Genomic DNA, 22,929 nt, shown 5'->3' with positions numbered 1-22,929 from the left:
AATATCACACGCGTAAACGTATTTTTTTTCTGTCAAACAGGAGAGCGAGCGAGAGAGAGAGAGAAGAGGGCGACTGGCGCGAGATCAGGGCACGGTCATCATTCTATTTCTATGGAAACGCTGCACTGACTGACAGAAGTGAGTGGAGGAAAAGGTGGCGGCGCTTTTGGATACGTTACGCAAGTAACGGATTCCTAGCTTTCTATATCAGTGTCAAGAGCGTGGAAACAAACTGGCATAATCTCTTCAAAGTAGCTCAGTATTGTTGTTTTGGAATCTGATTCATAAAACAAGGGTACCTCCAAAAAGTGAAGATGCCCCTGGCACAACTAGTTGACCCTTGGCGAAAGATGGCAATCGGCAGTGCGGCGAGTGAGGTGAGTCTCCTACGCGTAATGTTTATATCACTGACATGTTAGTTATGAAAGCATTACTTCTGTTTTTTTGTTTTTGTTTTTTTGAGGCCGTTTCTCTGTACCGTTGTTGTACAACCTGTTCCAGATCTTTATCCGATGTTGGAGGATTAGCGGTTATAGAGTATGACCCGTGTAATGTGTGTGCGCGTGCGAAATGCTTTTTAAACGATCCGTTTGCCAAAGGCCCTTTGCATTTTTCCCTTTTTGACTTGTAGTTATTTAAATAGCATATGAGTTCATCTTAGCCACTGTGTTTTGTTAATAGAGAGTTAAGTTTTATGAATGAGACGACGTAATGTTCATGAATCCAAGTCTGATTCATGCCGGTGCAGTGATGATGAATGATGATAAATCGGTTCATCTGTGGGAATCTTTGCCTTATCACTGTGTGTATATATTTATAAGATCACTTTTGAAATGTAAGTTAATAGGTTACAGACTACAAGTTCCCCTATTTCAAATGTTATACTGTAAGTAGTATAGCCTACCTGTTTCAATTACTAATATTAAATTACTAAATTATTATTATTAAATTGTAATATCAGTTACTAAATACTAGTAATGTAACTGATTATATTTGATTACTTTTCTAAATTTCTATCTCTATTATTTTCAAACATTTAAACCAGGCAGGGTTAACCTTACAGTAATAGCCTGCTCAACACAGATTACTTTGAGATCGTTCTTGGGTTAAGTAACGTTACAGGTTTAAAATCATAACAAGAAATATTTTAATCGCTATGAGGCTGTTTTTGAACAGTATAGCGATAACAGGAAAAACTGACATCAAACAATACCTTAAAGGAAAAAAAAAGTTAATCTTAAAAAATAAAGCATTTACATGAACCCAAATATGATATAAAACAGTTACAGAATAAACATAGTAAGTAAAAGTAAGTAAGTAAAAGTTTATTTATATAGCACCTTTCACAGATATAGGGCCACAAAGTGCTTCAAAACAAAAACAATTAATATAATAAAATACACACAATAAAATCATAGACAGTACTGCATTTTTAAGTACAATCAACTTAAATATTTAAGTCATTTCAACTTAAATCACATTAAACTGACTTGAAATCTTGTATAACAAATAAAAGGTTACTTAAAGCCATGTAACAATATAAGTTGTTGTCATAACGTATTTACCTTCCTTTTTTTTACCGTGAGTGTCTAAACCCATTCCTAGATAGGCCTAGAATAGAATAGAATAGAACGAGATCTATCATAACAAATTTTAAATCTGATGAATTTTAGACAGAATTTGTGTGGATAAAGATACATTGGAATGATTCCAAAGGTTACTTTACCCATAACAATGTTTAAGCGTCTACTGTAGTCACAAACCTACATCGCTTTTCTCATTTCCTGAGAATTCAATTCCCCTGACTGTTTTTTATGATGATTTGCAAAAGATAAGGGTTTGCATGAATTCATGCATGCAAATTACTGCAGAAAAAAAACTCAATCCAGCCTGCTCTGTCATCTACTCTGGAATGACACAACAATTTCAGAAATTACAACAACGACCCCATTAATCCACATGTAATAAAGTCAGCCGTAAATCTGCCGTGATGGTGTTGTAGAAGAGAATGAGAAAAGAGTGGCAGGTAACACACTGTTCCCTTCCAGCCAGCAAATGATCACGAGCCTCAGTTCCCTCAGTTTCACTCCCGCGGTGACAGATCGGCCCGTCTGAGGCGCCACCCTGACTAATTAACCCTAAACAGTCAATGACAGCATGTAGTCTAACGAGACGTTCCTCCACTATCATTTGGTGCAGAGGAACAGACGTTCATATTGGCACCAGTGTGTGTCTGCTGTAGTAATCAAGGCTTTGTATCGCTCTTAGAAACTGATCCACACTGCGATTGTTCAATGTAGTACAGACTGCCCACAATCAGTGTCTGATGATTCATATTTCACAAAAAGAAAAGCACTTGTGAAATTCAGATATCTGACAGCAGCACAACATCCGGGAGTGTTGGGGAACAAAATAATTTTCAGGTACCTGGATGATGATGTGGCTATTTGATAAAGTTCTGGTCAGTGATTAATGGCGCATTTTTAATTGACTGATATTAAATATTTTTCAATTTATCAGTAACGGTTGACTTGATATTGGATATTTAATTTTTTTTTAATGCTCATTTAAACTATTTTTATATTTCGATCAGTATTGCGGTGAAGCCCATTTCAATCATTCTTTTAACATAGAAGTTGAAATTATGAGAAACAAATTATGACAAAATTTCAGAATCATGAGATAAAACATTGACATAAAATATGACGTTAAAAAGTGACGTGTATGATAATTAGGATTTTTTTATTATAATTTAGACTTTGTGATCATTTAAACTTTTTATGTCATTATTTTGACTTTTAATTTAATAATTATTATCATTTAGTATTTGATTTATTATGAGATACCAAATCATGATTTAGTTTTTATGTTGCGGAAATAGGCTTTCATAGTCATCTAACGCTGATATGATATGATATAATAATTTAATAACACTGTTATGTAACATACTAAACATTATAATATTTTTGATGCCTAAGTCCTCTTTTAAATTCAGCATTTAAAAAGACTGATTTTGTTTTTTTATTTGTAAATAAATAATAATTAGTATAACATTTTAATATTGCCTGTTTATTGGGTGGTGACCATAACATGAAAATAGTTATAAAAAAATATCAAATTATATTATAGGGATTAAACTGTGTAAAAATGTATATTTTATATATATATATATATATATATATATATATATGGCTGTCAAACGATTAATCGTGATTAATTGCATCCAAAATAAAAGTTTGTGTTTACATAATATATGTGGGTGCACTGTGTATACATGCATATATAAATATATATATATATACTATATATATATACACACACACACACACACACACACACACACATGCTTGTATATATTTTAGAAATATTTTCATGTATATACTGTATATAGATTTATATATAATTTATGTTATTTATAAATATTTTATATATAAATAATATTTTTTCTTAAATATACATGCATGTGTGTGTATTTATATATATACAAAATAATTATACACAGTGCACCCACATATATTATGTAAACACAAACTTTTATTTTGGATGCGATTATTCGCGATTAATCGTTTGACAGCCCTACTATATATATCTGAGGCACACAAACTATATATTCTGTTTTGAGTTATGAAATGAAATAATCAGAGCTTATTACTTTTAGACAAACTGAAAATCTGACCTAAAGTTTATGAAGATTGTTTATGGTATTATCTGGCACATAAAAATCCAGAACTTTGGTTGTTTTGTGCTGGTCAGGTGGTCTTTTCCTGTGTATGTCGGCAGTTCTTAGCCAGAATAAGCAGCAATGTGGATGTGGACCAAGCATTATGCTGTTAGTGAAAGCTCTGACTATGTTCGGTGCAGTTCAGACCTTTAACACATACATATTTTATTTTCTTGCTCGCAATGGTTCGTGAGACACTGATTTACCATATTCACATTTCTCTCACACGACAGACGGAGCCCCATCATGTCTTGGAAGACTCGACAGGAGAAGATGAAAATCTATCATGTCAAGTGAGTGTCATGCTTCCCCCTGCCTCTACACTCTTCTTATATCTATTTCTCTTTTTGCTCTTCTCAAGCTGTCTATCCCTCAAAGTCTTTCTACCTTTTTTTAATCCGTGTCCTTCTCACACCCTCGTGACATGTCCCCTCATGGGCTTTGATCTTCTTATTTTTTAGCTGTTCAGTGTTTTGTAGCACTTGACATTTCTCAAGGAGCCTCTTTTCAAGGATGCAGCATAGATAAGTGGCTCTTCTAAGGTGGACTGAAATGTCCCTCCATGTACATGTGCATCTGTAAGGGGAGCTGGTGCTAAATTACAGCCATTGATCATGTGTTCCCCGTAGAAGGCAATTGTATCGATTAGTCCTTTGATTGCCGTATGATGGGCACAGTTTTACAGTCAAATAGAGTGACACTGTACTGTACTATACTCATTGTGTTGGGCTCAGAATTCCTGTGTCCCCGCTGAAAAGATACCAACCTAGACAACAAAGTACTCATTGTTTTTGTTTGTGGGAGCGTTTCTGTTCAAGCCGGAATGGTTGTTCTAGTTCAGGAAGGATTCTTCCTACACTCAGAGGCCATTAATGAGTTTCCATAACACGCATGTAACGAGTCCATTATGACATCATGCAGTCTGACCTCATACAGGAAACGACGAAGACTTTTTAGGTCTCCTCTCCCACTAAAACACTCCTCCGTCTTCCTCGCTTGCTTGTGCTGAGAATCATTGATTTTTAAATGCAGGGCAGATGGACCTATGGATTTTGTTTGCTAAGAAAGCTGGTCCATCAAAAACATTCTCTAGAGTATTTGCTTTTCCCCCTGAACGTCCCCACACATAAGCACGCACTTAAACCAATAGTGTCTGAAAGCAGCTCCTTTGCAAATGTTGTGATAGACGTAGGTTAAATGCTTTGCACATGGTTTCTTTCTTCGTTCCTTTTGTCTGCACACTTGTGTTTGGCCTTGAATTGGAAGATGTCATGAAAACATCTCCACTTCAACGTCAAAGAATATGTCGCTCTACATATCTTGTTCATACATTACATCGTGTCCTAATCAGATTTGATGCGATAACATTCCAGCGACAAGCAATTTGTTTGACACAATCAATCGGGAAAAAAAAACAGCCAATCAGAAGAGCGTGTGAGCGAAGTCTCTCTGCAAGAGTTCATAACACTTTCAGTATGGCTTTAAAGGAGTAGTTCACTTTAAAAAAAAAAAAAAAACTTTTGCTGATAATTTACTCACCCCCATGCCATCTAAGATATCCATTTCATTCTTTCTTCAGTCGAAAAGAAATTAAGGTTTTTGGCGAAAACATTCCAGGATTTTTTTTCCATATAATGGACTTCAATGGGAACCAAACGGTTCAAGGTCCAAATGAGAGTTTCAGTGCAAACTGTTCAAAGGGCTTTAAATGATTCCAGACGATGAATAAGGGTCTTATTAAGCGAAACGATCACTCATTAAAAAAAAATATCAAAATGTAAGTTTTATAAGCTCAAATGGTCGCCTTGCTCTGTGATGCGCGTTCGTGACTCTCCTGTTCGAACTCGTTCATCAAAATGAACAAATCTTTTTTCGTGTCATTTGGTTCATTCAACCATAGATATCTATATAAAGGCTAGATATGTCGTCCATGCTGCTGGCCAATGGAGGTCGACGTCTGCACCTGGCGGCCATCTTGTCACAGGCAGCTCGCTCACTCGTAACATGGTGTTAATGGTACATGTACTATTTAAATGACCATAACTTGTTAAATTTTCTACCGATTTTCAAATGGTTTGTTTTGTTATAAACGTCAGAGATGTAGTTATGATGACAATGCATACTTATGAATAAAAAGTGTATATATAAATAATCATCTAGATAATTATAGCCACGTTAATAACGTTTGTAAGAAACCAAACCGTTTGTAAATCCGTCAAGATTTCAACTAAATAAGAGTATTTGTGTTCGTGCTGACCACTCATCTTACATCGACAAGATGGCCGCCGGTGATGACGATGGAAACTCCGCCGTTACACATCTAGCCTTTATATACATATCTATGCATTCAACGAACAAAATGAACGAGTTGACTCTGGAAAAGATTCGTTCATTTTGATGAATGAGTCACAAACGCGCATCACAGAACAGAGCAAGGCGAAAATTTGAGCTTATAAAACTTGCACTTTGTTATTGTAATTTTTTTTTAAATGATCGATTGTTTCGCTTGATAAGACCCTTAATCATCGTCTGGAATCGTTTAAAGCCCTTTGAACAGTTTGCACTGAAACTCTCATTTGGACCTTGAACCGTTTGGTTCCCATTGAAGTCCATTATATGGAGAAAAATCCTGGAATGTTTTCGTCAAAAACCATAATTTCGTTTCGACTGAAGAAAGAATGATATGGATATCTTGGATGACATGGGGGTGAGTAAATTATCAGCAAAAGTTTTTTTTAAAGGTGAACTACTCCTTTAAAGCCAAGGTCATGCATTCAAATCTTTTTACATACAAAGTATGACAATGATAAAGTCAGGTACTGATTAAGTTGTTGTTCCAGCCACAACATTGCAGAAATAGAAACAATTTTTAATAGAATTTCCTGTCGCTCAACATCCATTGCTATCATCGCTGGTTAGGAAAAGATACCTTTTAACACGTGTCCCGACATCTCGTCTTCTGGTTGGGATAGGGAGTTACAGTTTTTACCATTATGGTAATCGAAATTGTGGGAGGGAAAATGCTTAATTGTCATGACCATAAAAAAACATTATAATGTAAGCTAAATATAATTTATTTGAAATTTAAATGATCTAACACTGTATCTTTGTCAGATAGAAGAATACAAGTGTAAAGGTCAGCGTTTTTTTTTTTTTTGGGTCTATTTAGTAGACTGCTGTAGTTGTTGTTGTTTTGTCTTTTGGTTACGCGTGTTAAACCTGGACATGTTCCGATCCCTGTGTTTAATGGAGCATATGATGGTAAACAGTATTTCAGTAGCATAATGAGAGTTAATGAGTTGGAGAGTGTGTGAATGCATTAGTCATGTGCTCTGTTAAATGGGCTTAAAGCAGCTCTCTTTCTCAGAACGGCTAATAAAACAGGAAGGAAGGAATGAAAATGTGCTTTTTATATTTAGTTTGCAATCACCCATTTAACTTTATCTGGAAGCCATTTGAGAGTTTATAAACAGGATCATATTTAAATGAATTCCCAAAAAAACAGATGCAAAACAGTGAATCACTCCAATTAGCAGCTCACTGGCTCCCCCTGGTGAGTAAATATAGCTCATTTAAATATAGATGTAAAGTATTTAGTAGACACATTTCCAAAGTGATTAAGAAAAGTAGTAGTAGACTTTTTAATCCATTGCGTACACTTAGTACATATCCCTGGAGTGACCTGGTATTATTTGCACACAGTAATTATGACTCACGAGTCTCCATAGTTCAGAATATTTGGTGGCAAGCTGAAGTGTTTATCCATCTACTGCACTACCCTTCGGTATTTGCTAGAGAAAATCTACTAGAAAAAATGCAATTTGTCCCAATTTGTATGACCAATGCAACTCCATCAGAGAAGAGGAGACAAATCTTTTCTTTATCGCATAATTCAAAATGAGTTGAAACGCTCGGTCAAAGTCTTTGCAACTATGACGGTCCGTCGTCTTCCCAGGTGCCGTGATCAGACCCTGACACTGATGTACTGTATGTGTCTACAATCATCTATGTCTATGTGCGGGGTGTGTGTGGCGTGTCGCTTGTTTGTGCTAATGTTTGGCTATGTCTCCAGATCTCTCTGGCAGATGGTATTTAATCTTCTCTGGCCATCTGGACTGACTTTTTCTCGCTTTGCGGACACCCACTCTTGCCTCTTTTTTACCTCTCTCTCTCTCCCTCTTTCTCTCTCTCTCTCTCTCTCTCTCTCTCTCTCTCTCTCTCTCTCATGTCTGTATTTTTCTGCAGTCATTTGTGTGAGAGAGTGCTGAGACATCATGCTGTCTTTTATCTACTCTGACTCACTCTTCCAACATGGTCCTGCACACCTGATTCACAGAACTTGCCTGACTGTGGTTAAATAACAACCTCAGCTTAAAAATGACTCTTTTATTTTACTGCAGATTCAGTTAATAGCAAGGACCACTATTACTATTGCTTGTAGTTAAGGTTGGGGATTGGAATATTGTACTAAACAGACTTGAATGATACCTCATGCTGTTGCACGGAAGTGTTATTAAAGGGTTAGTTCACACAAAAACCCTTCCAAATCCTTTAGACTTTTATTCATCTCTGATACAAAGTCTGAGATATTTCTGTCCTTCTATTAAATATCTATTCACCCAAAAGTGTGGTGGTTACAAACGTTTATTAAGAGGTTGTAAAACATGAATCGAGCAGTTTAATCCAAATCTCCTGAAGAGATAAGATCGCTTTATTTGTTGAACAGATGCATTGTTGCTTGACGCGAGAGAACAAATGTGCTGACGTGACGCACGCGAATGAACTTCGTTGGATCTTGAGTTTTTGTTTACCAGATTTGAGTGTTCAATATAAATTAAATTTGGCCTTACACTAAATTCATACTGTAAATATGATCACATCTTTTCTTGTTAAGGTGACTGGACATATGATTTCACTTGACAAATCATGCAAACTACTAGCCTGGATAACGTCAGACCACGTCTCATTAACATAGTCGGGGAACCACATGATTATTTTCTCGTATTTATTTGAGGTGTGGTTTACGAATGCCCAGAGCCGTTTATTGGGTGCTACGTACGTAGCTCATAGCCAATCGTTTCAATTATACCAGGTGACGTATGTAGAGCGAAAGAAATTAGACAAGGAAGAAGACTATGGGTCAGAGATTTATTTGCGTTCTAAACTACTTGGGACAATATCTAAGGCTGCATCGAATGGTAACTTCGCGTCTGCTGCCATATTTGATCCATAGGTATGAACAAACTGCTTCGTTGTGTCGCATAGACGTCGTCATCGTCTTGCTGCTCCCTCCCCGCTCTGTGATTGGTCCTCTCGCTGAGGCGAAAATCTGGTCCATGGTATCCAGACTGCCTAGCAGCATGAATAAAATTGCATTGAGCAAAGGCAGTATGCTAGCAAACTACTTATTTTGAGGTGAAATTTGGAATTTTTCCCTTTTCATTATTCCCTTAAATCCATTAATCCATTATTTTTGTGTGTTCAAGACATGGTTACAACCTTGCCCACAACATATTCATCAGAAAATAAAAATATTTTTTGCATCTTTTTGCATCTTTTTTTTTTTTTGATAGTGACAGCAAAGAGGGCAATTGACAATTGTTTTGTCGCATTTTCGGTAAACTAAGCACAAGCTCTGATAACGATTTTTACCATTTTTTTAAAGTAGACCCTTTTTTTTTTTACTTCTTTTTGAATATTGATCTAAATATAAAATGTATTTTTGCTTTCAAGAAAAATTAGATCCCATTAGTTGAGTGCACTGTATATACCAGTTTACAAACACAGTAAACACTTTCACATTAAGATATTTATGTAAACCTTTGTTTTTTTTCAGGTTTACATTTTTTTCCATTGCTGTGTTTCTTCCTGTTTCCCTCCGAAATCAGTCCATCCATTTTCAGAAATAGGCAATATGATCCTGTATCAATTGGTACAAAATAAAATACCCATAAAACCCTTTGAATTGATTAACAACATGGTCCTGTTTACTGACAGATCTATTAAGACCCGTTTGCACATGATGCTGATGGCGTGACCAGGCGATGATTCAGTCGCTATCCCTCCCCAGCCCATCCTCCATTACAGCGGCATCGTGATGGGTCACAGCTGGTGACTTACAGTCCTTTAATGCTTGAGGATCAATAGAGATTGCTGGGAGTGATGGCCCTCTCTGCCTGTTCACCGGGTCTGTGGATCTATGTGCGTTACGTGCACAGACATACACAGAGGTTATGCTGGGTAATGCCATTAATTCTCACTAAAGGTTTCCTGTGGATCTCTCATTGTGAACCTCTTTCCTCTAACGTCCCACATAACCTGGACACAAAAGCGGTGTGACGACACTTTGTATGTGTGAGAGAGCAAGAGTGGGTGTGTGTCGGAGACGTGGCATGTGACTGTGCGTGCAGAGATTCGAGACCCTCGGAATCTGTGTTAAACTCTGCTCTTTGTTCCGTGCTGAATAAGTGTGGGAGAGTTGATTCATCTTCATTCTTTAAGGGTCTCATTAGCACGGCAGACTCAGAACCTTACAAGTGGGGAGGGGGATCGGTCAGGACCCGGAAGGGTATCTCGGGTGATGATGAGGGGGCACCAACAATGATTTGCTCAACCTTTGCCACTTGACCGTATCGAGTTTTAGCAACAAATATTGATGTGTGAAGGGAAAAATATAATTATGTGTGTGTGCGTATTATGTAGAGCCCATTATCGGCCGATATTAGGCATTTTCCGACGGCCAATAAATAAATATTTTTAAAAATGCGGGTGCGGCTGGCGCTGCCAATAAAGCACCCAAAAGCTGTCACAAATAACTGGCATACGTAATGATTATGAATACATCAAATATAGCAAGGAGATATTTTAAATGTTTATTAATAAACAAATGTTTTCAGTAAGTGTCCTGCAAAGATGATCGCTGACTCGCGAACTTCAGTGAACACGCCAGAGAGAAATCCACATTTCATAAGAATTACATAAGCAGAGAGCTGTCTGTCTTTCGTTTTGAATTGTTCTGCTTAAAAGTACACATTTCAATAGAGATATATTTCTCAGGTCTATACGCTGAGTTTCAGTTCATTTATGAGACGAGTTTCACTTCTCGCGTCGAGATTATCCATCTATACATGTTTACTTCTTATTTATTAAATCCAGACAATTAGTTGATGAAACATTGATAAAAATTAAGATTAATACAAAACGAAATTCACTTTAATCAAAGGCCATACTTTCTGTCTGAAAGTTCAGAGCTTGTCACGTCCGTAGGCTAACATTGTTTTTTCTTCATAAATGCGAACACAAAAAATTAAATAAAACAAATATTTTATGTTCTTTTGAGAGTCAACCCTTCTTCATCTGGTGGGTATTAGCCTATTACTTTTGGTTTTCACAGTGTAATTCACAGAATTGATTTCTCGACTACCAGCCTCTGTCACGTATTGTGTGATTTTGTGGCTATTGCATGCGCGCAGCTGAGAAGCAGCTAATTATATTATATTGATTTTTATATATATATATATATATATATATATATATATATATATACGTATATCTCATAGAAATTATCTCATATTATAATATTATTTTTTATTATTTTACTACAGTAATAGTTGGACAGCTCTGATGTAAAAAAAAAAAAACATGGCATATTGTGCCATACATCCCAAACATCTTTTTTACTCTGCTATCTAGATCCCATTACATGATGGATGTAATCAAACAAATGGAAGATAGCTAGAATGCAAGTACTAGTTCAAAAGGGCAATGACAGCTTTGTCAAGTGGTCTAAAACTCTCTGACATTGACTTTAATCCATTGGGCCATTCTTATCATCATTAAGCCCTGGTCTGCACCAAGAGGAGCACATGACAGAGGAATGTGAAAAAAAAAAACAAGGAAAGTAAAGTGGCAGCCAGAGAGGAAATTGAAGGCAGAGGAAGAGAAGCTGTTTTACTAGAGAGATTGTGGAGGGGGGTGGTTGTTGAAATGTTTTTTGAGATCTAGAGAGAGGGATCCATTAATCTTGTCTCTGCTGGCTTTAGTGCAAATGTCTCCTTCACCAGCACTCATTCTGCAGTTAAAACGCCCTCCTTCTCCTATACATCAGTGGCTCAGTGCCACAAAGACAATAATTGTGAATGACTCCAGTGAGTGTTTTGATAAGATGGACACGTCTGAGAAGCAGCAGAAGAGAATCGCTGAGAAAATGCTATTTTCTGCCGAGTGCAGTCTGCTGTCAGGATGAGTAAGTGCTGTTCATTGTGCTGTATGAAGGACATGGTATGTGGAAGTTATTTAGGCATGTCAAAGGCAAGTAAATATACCGTTCAAATGTTTTAGGTCTGTCATTTTTCCAAAAAATATGTTTCTTCTGTTTATCTTTTTTTTGTCTATTCAGCAAAGATGCATTCAATTGATCAAAAGTCAAATGATCAAAAGACATTTTTGCTAAATATCTATATATATATTTGTTTCAGATAAAATCTTTTGCACTTTCTATTAATTAGAGAATCCTGAAAAAATGTATGACAGTTTCCACAAAAATATGGAGCAGCACAACACTTGATAATAATAAGAAATGTTTGCAACAATGGTAATAATGTTACTTGAGCAGCAAATCAGCATATTAGAATGATTCCTGAAGGATCATGTGACACTGAAAATTCAGCTTTGCCATCACAGGAATAAATTTACATTATATAAATGTATGTGTGTGTATGTATGTATGTATATATATATATATATATATATATATATATATATATAACTTTTTATATGAAAATATTGCAGAATGTAGTTTATTGGCCAGTAAGAAATATTCATGGCTGGTGAATTTTTCTCAATCCACCCACCATTGGCAGGTTTGGAAAAACATACATTTTGGACCCTGTTCTTACATTATTTTGTCTGTGGAGCACTAAATCTTTCAGTTAGGCACTCTGTGCTGTTTATCATTCTGTAACTCAAAGAAACAGTAGAGTTGATGTCACATTTCCCTCTGAGAAAAGGAGACGAGGATGATGTTTTTCCACATCTGAACTGAGGGCGTGTTGAGAGGGAATCTTGGCGCGGTTCCACGTGTGAGAGGAGGATTTTTCATCTGAGGTCAGGATCTGAAGGTGATGTAATGCCCTCGTCAGGGTGTCTAACTTCCTGAGAGCTTTCCAAGAACAGGGGGCCGACGGGAGGGTTCCTGCTCTGTCATTCAGCGCAGGAAGTTAGGTGAAGCAGATGAAAAAATAATACACAACTTTGAACTTGATCCGGCACCACGTGACCTGGTTCAGCCCAGGATGACCTGACGTTGACTCAATCTCAGCTGGAAAAGATCTGCTGTTTAAGATCTGTCTTTTGATGTCATTTTAACTCTTTGTCATTTTAACAACACATTTTTGACCTAGACATGAATTTTAGCAACAGCCATCCAAAGCATTATTTTACTGTGAAGGATGTGCACCAGACCCAGCGACAGGAAATGAGGCTCATATTTCACCCTAAAATCCAAATTCATGTATTATGTATTACTATGCTGTTGCTTTTTTGTTAATTCATCTGAATTCATAACTCGTTTTAAAAATATGTATAAATTAAAGGAGTTCTTTAACTTAAAATGTTTAAAATATATTAGTACAAACTATTGTTTGGGAGTGTTTTTTTAATTATTAAAAGAAGTCTCTTATTCTCACCAAGGCTGAATTTATTTGATAAACAACAGAAATATTAAAACATCATTATTCTTTAAAATAAATGTTAGTTTTAGATGTATATATTAAAATGTAGTTTATGTAAGTTTCAAAATAATTTTCTGCATCATTACTCCAGTCTTCAGTGTCACATGATCCTTCAACTTTCATTCAATTTCTCCCACATTTGAAATGCTCTGACATATTTTAACAGTATCTTTTTGTGTTTGGGCACCACACATATTAATTTTTTTTTTACCAACTTTCCTAGCCATTATCATGTGGAGGATGTATGCCAGACCCAGCGACAGGAAACACTCTTTACAGAGTATACACACTCATATACAGCCCCACTTGAGTTTATGAGCATGTATGTTCAAGGCTGATATATTATTGATGCTCTCTTTGGACACATGTGCCTCTTCCTGTTCAGGTGTTGCCTAGGAAACCAGGGCAGGACATGCTCTAATCTCAGTGCTGACCTGCAGCTGTAGGCCCTTCCTGGGCAGGCGTTTCCTTTTGCTTGTTCTTTTGTATGCATGCGGTCAGACCGCCTAAGTGACCACTCCTGCCACGCTGGACAAGGGTTCTGGTTTATCCGTCCAGAGCGTGGAGTGACTGACATGCGGACAGGATCATGCTGAAAATGTTTCCCCTGCGGATCAGGCAGAGAAACACGCGGGTAGGAGCCCTTCGGTATTGTCAGTTTGAAATATCAGCGGGATTAAGGTAAAAGTTGTAGTATTTCTGTGAATATTGCAGCATGTGCAGATATGCAGCTCATATGCTTTCTAAAGGTTAAGCAGGTCTGACATAAACTGTTAGCTTATTTTTAAGGGAGAGACTTTAAGGGGGCATAAAGGAGGAAACTGATGATGTACTGTGTAGACCGAACAATAGAGTTTGAGTCTTTGTGGGGGATTCTTTGCTCATTGGTGCTCTGAGCAGGAAGAACCACATCAAAGGGATGAAACATTCATTTTTCAGAAGAATGCTTTTGGAGTCTATGGCATGAAATGGTCAGGAATCTCCCTCGGCTTTTATCATTGGCCACACTTTCTCGCGATTCTATTTTGTGTTGCCGTGCATGTGTTCTCTTGTTGCATTTTTCTCTAATGAGCAAAGGCTTTGTGCCCTAGAGATTGAGAGTTCAGCAGGGTCTGAACTTCGCAATTAGTGGACTTGGCTCCAGAAAAAGGCCTCAGAGAAGCTAAATTTATAGGGACATTGTCAATGACTTTAGTCAGACCAGCCCTAGTAAATAAAACCTATAGCAAAATCTATTTATAATACATCTATTTCATACTTCAAATCCATTAACGTATTTATATTCGTATCTAGGGGTGTAACGATACTCTCATGTCACGATTCGATACATATCACGATACGATATTATTGCGATACTCCAAGACAAAAAAATTACTGTTGGTTAAAATGCTAAATTTGATATTACATTGTGGGTTTAAATAAATAGGCTTGGACATGGTGCTTGTAATCCAAGGACAATGGTGACACCAGAATATAATGTAAATATTCATGCATGCTTTCACTGACTAGATATATTTAAAATAATGTCGGCCACTTGTTACTGATAACATCAGACATTTGGCATTATCAGCACCCAAAAATATTCCCCCTTTGCATTATTATACATTAAAATCAACATTATAGTAGTTCAATGTAGTACCTACTTACTCTAAAACTCTGAAAACTTTTTCTCACATAGTAATTTTTATTTTGGGGGGGACTATCCACGATACATATTGTCACTATAACACTATACATATTGTTGCATTTTTGTATTGCAATATATTGTGGCACGATATATTGTTACATCCCCATTCGTATCCCTTAAGACTATGTAATATAAAATTATAATTAAACTTTGTCTGGAGTATTTCTTTATTGCACAATGCACATTTCTTAATATTACGCCTAAAATGTGTTTTAATATCACTATTAATAAGGATTGTATGATTTCTGTAAAATAAAAGTAAGTAATTGTAATGTATTTCAACTGTCATTTATCACATAAATGATACTTGTAATAGTTCCACTTTAGCACAAATAAACTTAAATGTATCTTTAGTTGGACCTCGGCACTACTTCCGCACAGTTAAAGTGCATTAAGTAAAAAAAGTAGGTGTTACAATTTAGCAGACTTTAAGTATTCCAGTTTAGTATACAATTGAGGGGTATTTTTAATAAGAAGTTGAACACACATATACATATGTATTTTGTAGTATACTTGGCACAAACAATTTGACTATATTTTATTTTCACGTGTGTTTGTGTTTGTATGCTGCACAGTGTGTATGGCTTAAATGAAACCTGTCAAGAACACATCCAGCTTATATTTCACCTTAAAATCTAAAGATGGTGTAATGTTTAATTTAAATGAATTATTACATTTAATACTTATAACCATAATATATTAAAACAGTTTATATTTAAGTAAAAGTAATTTACTTTTAACATTACTTTAAATGTTGCATCAAATAAAAAATATTCACTTACACTGTTCATAAGATTGAGTAACGTAATATTGTGAAATATTATTACAATTTAAAATAACCGTTTTCTATTTGAATATATATTCAGAAATGCCATTTATTCCTGTAACGATAAAGCTGAATTACTCCAGTCTTCAGTGTCACGTTATCCCTCAGAAATCAGATGTGTTTTTGACATGTTTCATTCAATGCTGACTGTCTGTTTGGTGTTGTGTGTCTGTTCTTTCTGACATCTGTCATAATCAGATGAATCAGATGGACATTTTGAATTCTCTGTCTCATCTAGGAGGACAGAGCCTTCATTTCTTTTTTTGTTTCTTTCTTTTTGTCTTTTTTTTATCTCTTTTTTATGTTTTCTTTGCTCTCCGGGCATTTCGAGTTCACAGGGAGCACAGACATTGGAAATTGTCAGGAAGTTTAGATTGAGTTGGACACAAAGCACAAAGGAAACATTTAAAATAATATTACCCAGTTTGAACTGGTTTTATTGTGACTTGCGAACCACCCAGTGGATCCTGGAAACCAGATAATCCGTAATTCCGTTGTTTTTGATTTGTCATGGCTCAATTCAAACCTCTGACCTTTAAAAACCGCAGAAAGCCAGAATACATGCTTTGATTTTTGTGGGTCCTTAGCCTAGTTATCTTCAGACATCTTTTTGGATTAGTCATTCAGCTCGTAAGTGTTTCTGTCAGGTGAAATATTACAGAATGGGCCAAAGCTTTGAGTTGGACCATGTCGAGGACACTAGCTCACTTATAATTGATTAGCTCTATTGATCTTCCTGTCCCCCGTTCGGAAATGTATGAATAAATTATGCCTCCATCTCCATTCCATTTGCTTCATGTAGAAATCTTTTTTCGTCTCTTAAAAAAAGCACACGCTTCATTTTTATTAAGAATATAGATTGATATTAGATATGTTATTGAAGGAATTTGTTGATGCAGTGGAAGAAAATACTTTTTAATAATTATGTTAAATACTAATATACATATCAATGCATATTGTGTTTAATCTTCATTTATTTGAGAAACTTTTAATTATTTTTTATTTTACAGCCTTTTGCCATTTATATTAAAAATAGTGGAAAATTTAGAAATTAACAAGGGAAAAAGAAATCAGGAAATGTTGCAGGTTTGTTTTATTCCAATTTACAGTAGAGGCTGACATTTTTTCGGGAATCCCACGGGAATCCACGGGAAACAAAATCACTATGTATGACAGGATTGGAACGGGAAAGGAAAAAATGTCAGCGGGAGTGCACTGATAAAAATGATTTTGGTGGTGAAGTAAATACTACAGAAAAAAACAATGTAATTTACATGAAAAAAGTTAGTTCAGGCAAGAATTTAAAAAAATAAGTAAATTCTATAGTAGAACTCAATTCAATTGTGTAGAAATGAAAGCGTAAATATCAACATTATTAAATTAAATAAAATTACTCAACTTTTCTGATACTGGTGTGTTCCCATCATGCACTGGGCCATGAATAATTAATGAGGTTGATTTTTCACTGTTTTCCAGCTGTATTTACACTATTTTTTCATTACTTTTGTTGTTAGGATTAGTAATTTGCCATTTTGTGACATTCTACTTAAAATGACACATTCAAACACAAAAATGGTCTATCAAATGTTCCCGTCATTGTGTATTGTCTACCAAGTATTGAGGTCTGCATTCACACATGCTATATCAATAGTGAAGATGTGATGAGACACACTGTAAGTATTGATTACTTAAACAGTGTTGTCTAATTCAATGTTATATTGTTTGAGTGAAAAGTTGTACTAATGTTGTACTAAAATTCAATTAAATAGAATAGATATTACTTAATCTTTAATTAGCTAAATAAAAATTACTTAATTTCTTATGTTACTTTCACTTAACTTCGTAAAGTATAGTTTACTTAATTATATGTGTGAAATTTACTCAAAAAATATCAGTGCAAAAACGTGCCTTGAAAAAAATAAGTAAATTTTACTTATTGTTTTCTACAGTGTGGGCAGGACCGGGAATCGTAATAAAACTGTGATACCCAACTTAATACACAAATATACAGTTTCTATAAATACATTTTGAGCTTAATTCTATTTTCTCCGTCTCTTTATGCTCTCCTGTTTGCTTTGGTGTGGCTGGTAAAGTGAATGACGTGTAATTTACATCGCTACCAAATTCTCATGCATATTGGCCGTGAGACACCCGCATTTGATTGGTTTCACACGCCACACCCCCGATTTGTCACGCTGAGGTGTCAACCTGGTCAGTCAAATGCCTGGAAGACGAGTTTTTCTATACATCCATATATATCTACCAGTTGAGCCACTCGTGATCGAGTAGTTATACCGCAAAAGTTAAATTCTCCCGGAATCTAGAGCGAGCGTGCACGCGAGACAGAGATTGTGCTTCAAACCGCCTAGCGCGCACACACGGCAGAGAGGGAAAGCGAGCGAGAGACCTTGTGAGTGCACGTGTCATCCAAACCACCCAGTTTTACAGTTTTTTTACTGTGACAGATTCAGGTCAAAAAAAAAAAACACACAACACAGGAGTGGGAGGGAATAGGAGTCATTCTTGGGACGGGATTGGATGTTTTTTTCGTGGGATTGGGATGGGACAGGATTTTTTTTTTTTTGAAAATCCACTCCCACAGCTCAATATGTCAGCATAAAGCTTTTTTTTTAATTTAACATTAACATAAGGCTGTCATGCTTTGATTTATTTAGGTGATTATGTCTTTATATGTTATATATTAGTCTACTATGAGTTCCCACAGTGCACCTGTCTTTGACGACTTTTGAGTTTTAAGATGTTTTATCTCATGTTCTAGAATGGAGCGTCAAACTCACACTTGTGTCATTCACAACGACTGACCATGAGATTCATCAGTATAATGAGAGGAACTGTATCCTCAAAGATTTCACAGCTGCTCTCTGAGGTCAGAAACCTACTCCATTGAGTTACATAACCCATTGTGCCCGCACTCACACACAACCCAAATCCAGAGCACAGTTCAAATCGGGCCGGGTTTGTCACAGTCTGCTTCTGTTTGTTGGCATAGGACTTATCGTAATAGGAAACTCTAATCGTACCATGATAATGTACTCTTTTCGGAGCTGTTGGATGAGCTTGTGTCATCCGAGTGGAAAATGGTGAGTGTGGCGTCCTGTTTATGGAGCATAGAGTTTGCCTTTCTGACTTCAAGGTCCTCAAAGCCAGGCCAGTCGAGCTGTTAATTGTGTTGCGCAAGCGGCTTTAGTGAAACTGACTCCCAGAATTCCATACGTGCAGCTGACAGGATCTACGAGCATGGAGAGGTGGAAAATAGAGTTTGAGTGGATTGTATGTTCCTCTTTCCCATAAGCTGGTATTGTCCCTCTGCAGTGTCCTATTTGGTAACCAATGGTGTAAAGGAAATTGACTTTTTGTATCAGTCAGGGTGATTATTCAGACACTATTTAGTCAATTTTCTGTTGGTTCCAAAATGTATCAAACTTGCCAATGGATAATACTCATTACAATGTAACTCCACAATCTCATAAACCCTTTTTGCTGGGAAAATATGGCACGTGATGTAAAACCATTACTTGTCATTTTCAAGAAAATGTATACACTGCACTGCCCAAAAAATAAGTAGTTGTTTGGATTGAATTAGGTAAATACTTAAGAGTCTATGATTGGATCATTATTGCAGTGATTATTATGGTTCTAGCATCTTATATGTTTGGCAACAGTTCTTCTAACCCTACTTGATGGAGTGTATAGCTTTTCATTTCTTAAACAACCATGTAAGAAGACACATCATGGCTATATTCCAGGATGACAGTGTCAAGATTTATCAGGCTCAAATTGTGAAGGAATGTTTGGGAGGGAGCATGAAGAATCATTTTCATACATGAATCACAAGATCTTGACCAAAAGTTGATGCATCTCTTGATGGAAATAACATTACAACATTTATTTCCATCAAAAGGTGCGTCAATTGTTGGTTAAGATCTTGTATTTAAAATGGAAAAGTCCAGCAATCTGGAAGGCCTACTCCTGCACATCAAGACTTTCAATGAATCTATGGTCTGGACTCTGAGGTGCCAATTCATCTGTGAAAATGATTCTTCATGCTCCCTCCCAACCATTCTTTTACATTCTTTATTTAACATGCTAAAAACATAATAATTACTGCAATAATGATCCAATCATAGACTCTTAAAAGCATTTACCTATTTAAATCCAAGCAGTGACTTTTTCTTGCCGGGCAGATATGAATGTTTATACATCCGTTTAATATTGCTATGGTTTGTGTGTATTTCAAACACTGCAGTGATGGCCATATAATAATGGCCATAACCCACAATAGTCTAGAAATATCAACATTTATTACTTTTGTAACCAGCTGTGTTATTTGTAGGTGTTTGAAAGTTCACTTTGTGTTCTGCAACCCAATGGTCTCTGTTTGAAGGGGACATTTCTTGTATTGCACCACTGGACTTTACAACAGGTGTTGCTAATCTCAGCTTTAGCCGAACATCCTGAAACGTGTGTGTATGTGTCTCTGTGTGACTGGTCAGCTGAGAAAATGTGTTGGGATCTCCAGTACTATGTACTGGAGGGATTGGTGGCTTCGCAGAGGGGAATCTCCCTGTTTGGCTTTAACACTCCCTCCTTCAGGACTGGGCTTTCCCCCCCGCGAGTCAGTGATTGCCATCCAGGCTCTCACTCCTTACAACTTCTTGCATATCTTGGCACACATACTCACTCACTTGGACCGGGTTCCTCCAGACCAGAGGCAGAAGCTGGGCACTAGCGGTATGGCGACCACTAAGCCCTGGACACTTGTTTTTGGTGAGGCGGTGATCCGCCTGCTTCAATGTAGGCTAAAGGCTCTACGGAGGCTGTTTCAGAGACAGCCTGAAAGATTCCCTTGCAGAGCGGTGAGTACTACTACTGTACTGTGGACAGTGATCGGGTTTCTGTTTTGTCCCAAAGCTGACGTGTACCTCCAGGAGGCAGACACTCAAAACAAACTTTATCATGATGTATTCAATTATATAGTGTTTTTTTTATATATATATATATATATATTATGTTTTAATCTGAGTTAGAGGGTGTTTTTCCTCTTAAATACAATTTGTAGGCATTTTGTAAAATTAAAAATTTCAAAATATATATTTAAAAAAACAAGGAACTTGCGCAAACTATTAATACTTGCAAATGAGTATCAAAATTGTATTAGAAACCAATTGATTGCCAAAATATATATTTAAAATTTAAAAAAAAGATTAAATATAAATGATTGAATTATATACCCATACCTTTTTATGTACCATATTTCTGGACTGCAATGTTTTTAATATAAATAGATAACGGTTCTATTCAGACATGTGTTTAACTGATGTATTTATAATATATTTAAATATATTTTTTTGAATTTCTATTTTATATTAACCTGAATTGTTTTTGTTAATTGGATGAATTATTTTGTTTATTCTGTTTTCGCTATGAAAATAGCCTTGTTGCTGACATGGCGTAAAGAAATAAGGAAATACATCTGTGTGAAGAAACCAAGTGAGAAACCAAAATGTGGTCTGTTTTGTGCGGCTTGTTAACAGTCTGTTATGTTATTATAGTCTCTTATTTTTCAACTACATTTTAGTCTCGTCTTTTTTCGTCAATGATATTTCATTTTGATACAATCCCAGTTATCGTTTAATGACGTTGGTGTCGCCTCATCATCGTCTCATCTTGGTCATAGAAAAAAAGCTTGTCAAAATTGTGAACATTTTTCGTAAACGAAATTAACACTAATGCACATCCTGTATTGCCACCATTTGAATCACAGTCTATAAATTATCACCACAAGCACACAACACTTCCACCACAATCCACACACTGGACAGCTCTGGACAAATGCACTAAAGCATGCCTCATGCCTTTAACACTTTTTTGTATATTTTTTTTACCTTTGTTGTACACATGGCTCTGATTGTATTTCTGTCAACTTTCATTTGGACTCTAAGCGTTAGCGACTCATTCTCATTCTGAAGTATCAGTTTCCATTCTTGGCGACATTGTGATGAGGTGTGAATTATGCTCAGCGAGAGTGGAGGAGAGAGGCGGGGAGGTGCTGCTGGTTGGATGCTTGTATGTGCTTAACATGGTGCAGGTGATCCTCCCTCCCTCCCTTTGCTTTTCCTTTCCTCTATCGATTGGTCAGATGATTTTCTCTGTCATATATCAGAAAAAAACGGAGCTTGCATTGATGCTTTGTAGACTTCTGGATGCTTCCAAGGAAGATTACAAGTTCCTTCCCACCCTTTCCCATGCTTTTCAGCAAAACTCTTGCCAAGGCATCAGAAGTGGAGTACAGCTGGTTAAATTAATCTAAACAGACCTTGTTTCAGGAGAACGCATAGTTTAAATGCTCAAGACAAACTCTGCTGACTGGACTAGACTAAGACGGCTACACCATTATACTATTGACTTGCCCACGGGACTTAAGGAAGTGACGGAAAGGTTAGGAAGGCTGTCAGGGCTGGACGGAGATCCGGCACCTCATGGCAGGATGCTGGCTGCTCTGAGGGATCCCAGGCTGACACGATGCCAGAGTGATTTGGGCTGGAACAGGATGGAGGATTCGCTGGCCTCACTTCCACATCGCTCTCCGTGGGACTCTGAGGTATTTATGGTTCCGTGCGCTTTAGCGATAACACTGGAGATGGGAGGAAGAGGGAATTTGGGGATCTTCGTGGAAGTGGACTTACACAACTCATGTGAGCTTTATACAAGGGATTGTTGAAAATTTAGGGTGTGTTAGGAATGGAATACAAACATGCTGCATTCTTTTTCAGCCTTCTTTTCAAAATCATATTGAGAAGAGAATGCAGTAATATGCAACAATAAATGTTAATTTTGGACACATTCTGTTTGAAAATGTCCTGACTTTTGGAAGTTCAATCAAATTACTCATTATGTAGATCACCTCGCTTCATCTCCATTCATAATTCAAGTGTCCATTGAA

The 22,929-nt window shown here is 36.5% G+C and overlaps 1 protein-coding gene across 4 annotated transcripts in view; it reads left to right on the top strand.

Annotated features, from left to right (window-relative positions):
- Positions 1 to 19: 19 nt before the first annotated feature.
- rps6ka3b (ribosomal protein S6 kinase A3b) overlaps positions 20 to 22,929 on the top strand; it is a 42,512-nt gene continuing 19,602 nt past the window's right edge. For 2 of the 4 annotated variants that reach the window (XM_089125912.1, XM_039685029.2), the window contains exon 1: positions 20,495 to 20,842. In XM_089125912.1, the coding sequence (XP_088982038.1) occupies positions 20,510 to 20,842 (333 nt within the window). In that variant the 5' untranslated portion in view covers positions 20,495 to 20,509. Of the gene's footprint in view, positions 378 to 3,954; positions 4,015 to 20,494; positions 20,843 to 22,167; positions 22,588 to 22,929 lie in introns of those variants that run through there. The other 2 variants (XM_039685028.2, XM_039685027.2) reach the window with 2 other exon arrangements.

The sequence above is a fragment of the Pimephales promelas genome, chromosome 22 (genome assembly GCF_988280905.1).
Source record: "Pimephales promelas chromosome 22, fPimPro1.hap1.1, whole genome shotgun sequence".
In the NCBI taxonomy this organism is placed as follows: Eukaryota; Metazoa; Chordata; class Actinopteri; order Cypriniformes; family Leuciscidae; genus Pimephales; species Pimephales promelas.
The sequence above is the reverse complement of the archived record's forward strand: the minus strand, read 5'-3'. Positions and strand labels throughout refer to the sequence as shown.